This window comes from Coturnix japonica, chromosome 7, assembly GCF_001577835.2.
Source record: "Coturnix japonica isolate 7356 chromosome 7, Coturnix japonica 2.1, whole genome shotgun sequence".
Classification (NCBI taxonomy): domain Eukaryota; kingdom Metazoa; phylum Chordata; class Aves; order Galliformes; family Phasianidae; genus Coturnix; species Coturnix japonica.
In genome coordinates this window covers 30532373-30538409 of record NC_029522.1, presented here as the reverse complement: position 1 = coordinate 30538409, position 6037 = coordinate 30532373, and the positions used below count along the sequence as shown (strand labels likewise).

At 56.3% G+C, this 6037-nt stretch overlaps 1 protein-coding gene across 7 annotated transcripts in view; it reads left to right on the top strand.

Annotated features, from left to right (window-relative positions):
- The first annotated feature begins 1773 nt into the window (after positions 1 to 1773).
- The window catches only part of FMNL2 (formin like 2), a 97033-nt gene continuing 92769 nt past the window's right edge, over positions 1774 to 6037 (top strand). For 4 of the 7 annotated variants that reach the window (XM_015869096.2, XM_015869101.2, XM_015869098.2 and 1 more), the window contains exon 1: positions 1774 to 1970. In XM_015869096.2, the coding sequence (XP_015724582.1) occupies positions 1854 to 1970 (117 nt within the window). In that variant the 5' untranslated portion in view covers positions 1774 to 1853. The remainder of the gene's footprint in view (positions 1971 to 6037) is intronic. The other 3 variants (XM_015869102.2, XM_015869103.1, XM_015869100.1) reach the window with 1 other exon arrangement.

Sequence of the window (6037 nt, the reverse complement as noted above, 5' to 3'; positions counted from 1 at the left end):
ATTAAATAAATAATATAATAAACTCAGGTCCTGTTCATTTTTTATCCCAGAATAATTTCTTTAGCTCAGGCACGAGCCAGCTAAACAGCTTTCTATTCAGCAATGCTGCCGTGCTAATTTTCATGCTTGCAAACACTGACATCCCAGCTACAGACTACAACAAATTGTTCAAAAATCATGTTGTTCTCTTAAAAGAATTCTTTCCCTTTGTGCGTGCTGCTTTTATGTTAAGCAGTCAGCACGTCTGCACGGTTAAGTTTCATTAGAGATTTTGCAAGTCTGGTTTTGAACTGAATATACCTTACAGCACGATTTGGAGCTGAAGGACAGCTCTGGGCTTCCAGCCTTAGCGTAAGCCAAGGGATCCGGTCTGACCTGCAGTTATCCTCACCTTCCCCAGGTATGAGTGGCCAGCAGCGGCTCCTGGGCCCCAGTGCCTTATTATTAATACAGCAGTGCTGTATTAGATCCTAACAGCCATCCATGGTTTTAAAACGTGGTCTGTTAATGCCATTGTAAGCATTTGAGGCTTTTAGCAAAGTGGTCTTAGGAAATTCTCATCTGCTGGACAGGAGCTCTTCCAACCATGGCACCCTCTCCTACTTCTAAATAATAATGCATCTCTACTTGCTCTTTCCCCAGAATCAATCTCCATATGGATGGCTGGGATCTCCTACCGGGTGATGCCACAAAGTCTCCAGCAGAAATGGATGGATATGGCTGAGCTCAGCTGCTGTGTGCATCACACTCACTGCTTCCTGCCAGGTAACAGCGCTGTTAAGTCCCCATGTCACGGATTCCTGACATGCTCTGAACTTCTCAAACCAGGCGGCAGCAGAACACAGAGCTCCATACACAGCAGTTGTGTGCCGTTAGTGGTGCTTGTGGTGCTACTCGTAGCCTCAAACTGTGCTGGGGTGAGCACGTGCAAACCCTTCCGTCATGCTGAAGCAGGAGCCCTGCAGGCAGCGTGCCCTCATGGGGGCGAAGCTCAGAGGCAGTTGATCCTTGTTGGAAGGATGATGGAACGCTACATCAGAGGGATGCAGAGTTGCATTGGGAGGACAGAGTTAGGACTGTGATGAACTACAGCACCGCTGTCACCGTGTGAGCGGATGCTGACCTACGGGCTCACACAGTGGGGTACAGAGTGGCGAGTGGCCCAACTCGGAGTGACGGGGCTTGGCTTTGGCCTTCACAGCGCTCTTATGGGGACAGCGATGGCAGGAAACGGTGGAAAAGTCGGACCGAAGCATCTGAGAGAGCAGCCTTCGGTGCTCGGGGAGAAGGGCGACATGCAGGGTGAGAGCCCGGCCGTGCTTCGGAGCCTCGTGCTCAGCCCTGCGGGATTTATCGCTTCGTCGTGCGACTTTGAACGTGCAAAGCGGGACCGCCCCCGGCGGACTCCCGGGGCGCCCCCAGCCATCACCGCAGCCCCGACGGCACGGGACCCCCGAGCGGCTGCGGCCTCGCGCTCCCCGCAGCGGCGGGCGCGGCAAGATGGAGGCCGGGCATCCCCGCCCCGGCCCCGGCCCCGGCCCCCGTCCGCGCCCCCTCCTCCCCTCCCTCTCTCCCACAGGCCCGCGGCGAGACTACGAGTCCCAGCGCGCCGCGGGCCGGGAGGGCGGAGCGGGCTTTGTGCGGGCCGCGCGGCGGCATGCGGGGGAGCCGCTGCCCGCGCCGGAGCCGGAGCCGGAGCCGGAGCCGGAGCCGGAGCCGGAGCCGGAGCCGGAGCCCGAGCGAGCCCGCCCCGGGGGGAGGGCGAGGGCGGCGAGCCATGACGGGCGGCGGCGCGGCGTGCTAGAGGGCGAGCGCGGGGCGCGCAGCAGCGCGGAGGGGCCGCCGCCGCCGCCATGGGGAACGCGGGGAGCGTGGACTCGCAGCAGACGGAGTTCAGGGCGCACAGCGTGCCCCTCAAGCTGCCCATGCCCGAGCCCGGGGAGCTGGAGGAGCGCTTCGCCGTCGTGCTGGTGAGTGCCGGCCCCATTGTCTGCGGGGCTGCGGGGCGGGCGGCCTCCGTGGCGGCGTGAGGGGCTGCGGGGCCGGGGGGCGGCGTGGAAGCGGCTGGAAACGGGAAAAGTTGCGGGCGGGGCCGCTCCGAGCCGTGCCGTGCTGTGCCGAGCCGTGCCGGGCAGCGGCCGCAGGTGGGCTCGGGCCGGCGGGGCGGAGCGGGCAGCGGCCGCGGGGCTTTGTCTGGCGGCGCCCGGAGCCGAGCCGATCGCGGGGATCGCTGCCGGGGGGCGGACACCTGCGGGCGGCTCGGGGACTTGGGCTCTCGCCGCCTCTTTCCCTTCACCTGGGGAGCACAAAGGGCCGGGCGGCCGGAACGGCGCTTCTGCGGCCGCTGCCGGGGAAGGGTAACGCTGCGGCCGGCAGCTGAAGTCGCGGTGTATTCGGTCGGTGGGTAGCGCCGGCGGGTTGCGGCAACGCGTAACTCATCGCCGTAACTCTTTGAAAGCGGGGCTGCCAGGAGCCCCCGCCGGCATCACCGCTCTGCAGAGCGCCCCGATGGGGACCGTGCGGGCACGTTCGGGATTATTGCCGGTTAGACCCAATTAGATTATCGTGTCTAAGAAAAGAATAAGCCTATTCAGCCGGGAACCCCCACTGGTGAGCCAAATGGCGAGTGAGATGTTATGATTATTAGTGTGCTGGAAAAAGCCTGATCTCATCCTGCTTTGTCGGGGAGAGCAGCGGTGGTTGCGCTGCTGGGATGTGTTGGAGGCTTTGGGTCATCGTGCTACCAAAAGGAGCTGGCTGGGGCCGTGTGTGCTGAGCAAAGTGGTGGTTTTGAGTTGGGACTGAGTGTCTGGCTTGGTTAAACGGGGAGACGTCATTTGGGGAAGGTTTCTGGAGGAGCAGACTCCAAGGCTGTGATTAGTTGTTTTTTTTCTGCAGCTCGGAGTGCTGTGCTGCTGGTTAACCCCCAGCACTGGGCAGCCATAGGAAAGCGGAGATTAATGAGAAAGGAATGGCGGCTGGGGGCAAACCAGGAACGAGTATGTTCTGCAGTGAGAGCCGAGTGTGGAGGCAGGAAGGCTGAAGTTTGCAGGACTGAATCTCACCTCTCAGCATGACACAGCCATGCCTTGCACAGCGCTGAGATCCAGAAGGGCTTTGCTGACAGCAGTGATTTTCTCCTTGCTAATGGTGCCCCAAAGACCGTTTTTGATGCTGACAGACACGCAGCTTAGTGATATTGCAGCTGCGTGCTCCGTTTGTGTATAAACAGTGGGGCCATGCAGGAAAGGTTCTTCCCGTGTTGCCTCACCAAAGCACTGGGAAGTTTCATTCTTCTGCAAAAACAACGTGATGATCCATAGCCTTCAGAACCACACACACCCATAAGTGGGTGCAGAATGGCCACGTTCGTACTGTAAATGCTGTGATTTAACCATTATCTTATTGTTCCATATGGAGCACGCTGCCCTGACCTTCTGCAATCCCTCTGTGGTCTGTGCAGCCTGCAGCCCAGCAGCACTGCACTTGGCATGGTGCACATGTGTATGAGCTGGTCCTTGCTGTTACCAGCCATCCTTTGGCTGAAGGTCTCTGGTTAAGCATTTGCCCGCCTCCAGCACACACGTTCATCTTGTTGCCTCCTTGTTGGCCTCGTGCTTTGAGGTCTGAGATCCACGCGTTGCAGGATGTGATGGAGAAGTGCTCCAGGTTGTTGCTTTTTCAGTGAATCTCTCAAGTCCATCGGTGCCGATGTGCTCCTTCACCTGTAATGGTGCTGTTGGCATTACTGAGGATGGGCTGAGCCTGTACGCAGCACACAGGTGAAGGATGGCGGTGCCAGCTCCATGCTTCCCGTCCCTGGGTTTTCCCTGGGTTTTCCCTGGGAATGTGTTGCCTGCTGAAGTCAATGTTCTTCCCTGGGTTCCCTGGGGCAATGAGATTTTACTCTTTTCTGCATGAGGCCCACAGGGGTCATCTCCTGCTGCGTTTCAACACAGTGCATATGATGGGACATTAACATTCTTTTTAAAAGAAAAATGTGGAAGGTATCTTTGAGAGAGATCCAGGTTTGTCTCTGTGAGCTAAATGTCATTTTTTCCATCCCATTCAGCTGATGAGAGTTCTTCCCTTTTCTTAGAACATGAGGCAGCCTGTTGGTTTCAAGCCTGTGCAGGACGGTAAGGTCCAGTGTGGTGGCACTGTGCTTCCATCCTCCCTCCTGTGTGTTCCAAGGTCCCATTGAGGGATGCAGGACAGTCCAGCAGTGCCTCGTAGTGTCCGTTCCTTGGCACCCTCCCTCATCATCCGTGTTGGATTTTTCTGGTCTTCTGCTATGGACACGTGGGCAAGTGTGCATAAATCAGTCATTGTAGTAAGCAGCCCTGATGTACTGAATGGGAAGCCGTTGTGCAGTGTGTGCACATAGACTTGACGGCACCGGTACCTGATCCAGTGAGGGGAGAGTGTGGGGCTGCAGGAGTGAGCAGCTCCCGCAGCAGGGTGGTCTGCCTTGAGCCGGTAACGGGTTCACATGTTTGCAAATGACACATGGTTGGGAGGAAGCAGCCGGGACAGAGTTGGCAGGGTGAATTGTTGCCTAATGAGCTGTGATTGACATAATTTGACTGCTGGATTACATATCTGTGGTGAGGCTAACAGGAAATATCCTCTTACCCCCACCAAGCGGTGCTCTGCTCTACAAAGGAGGTTTCTGTGCCTGGTGCCGGAGGACAGAGGGCTGAGTCTGCAGGGCACGGGGTGTTCTGCTGCCCTGCTCCCAATGAGGGGATGCTCCTACCTGGGGGCAGCGTGTCAGCTCTGCCTCTGGGAGCTCCTTCGTGCTGGCTCAGGTTCCTCCTGCAGGGAGGTGCGTCTAAGCATCATTTTCCAACCCAGGCAAGAGTTTCGTAGTGTCTATTGCTAAAGAATTTGAAAGCTCAGTGTGAAAACTCTGTAACATTTCCCAGCTGTTCTCCATTCTTTTCCCTAATCCTCTATCAGCTATATTATGCATTGTTTTATAATATAGGCAGTTTAGCATCTGCAAACCATTAAGGAGTGTGACATCGTTGCAGGAGGTATCTGGGAGGTGGCATCGCTGGGGCGCTGGGCTCTGTGCTGTGGTTCCTCAGCACGGCAGGGCTCACAGATGGATGGCAGTCACCTGGTCCTGGATCAGGCAGAGTTTGTGCTGGGTATCTGGGGGTTTGGCAAACAATGGATATGAGAGGTGCTGGGTTAGCCTCAGGAACAGCGCTGGGAAAAGCAGATTCCTCAGATTTAACTATTGGAAGGATCTGATGTGTTTTCTTGCTCCGGCCTCTCTGGCTGATTTCTGCCTCTGGGCTCTTTCCTCAGGGTCTCATTTGGATGATTTGAGCAGTGACACATTTTTTGGTTGAAGAAGCAAGCTAATAAATCACACTGCTTCAAACCAGGTATTTCTGATGGGTTACATTCACAGGGTGAGCTGTCACTTCGTGGTAAAACATCCATCAGGCCGGCATGTGAGTAAATGACATTTGTAAGCCTTCCTGCCCAGAAATGGCAGTCGAATGCTTTTATGAGACTGCACAGCCCTGTTTGTTTGGGTGGCTGAGACACAGGGGTGGTCAGGGGGTACTGAGCTACCAGCAGGAGAGTCGCCGTGCTGAAACTTCAGTGCTTGGAAACGTGGAAGACTTCACAAATGGACAAATGGGCACAGTATGCATCTATTTTCCAGCTTGCTTTACTTCCACATAAAAATAATCACTTTAATTTGTTGGGTTGCTGTGATGGAGGTATGAACTCATTCTGTCAGACTGCGTGTGTCACCTCCTTGTGACTGCGGTGTGCTGGGGGCTGCGGGGCAGTGCTGTGTTGGGGGTCCTGCAGGGTGCCTGGGGTGCTGGGCGTGGAAAGCTCCCCCCTGGCTCTGTGCATTAGCTGACGGTGGGGGAGAGCTTTCCTGATCCTTTTAATGCCATCCTGATGTTGTGTTTCCTTCCAAGGGATGCTTGGTTTGGGTGTCTGTGCTCCTTGCTGTCACAGCTGCCCTGAGCACAGCCCGGCTCCATAGGGCAATGTTGTTCAC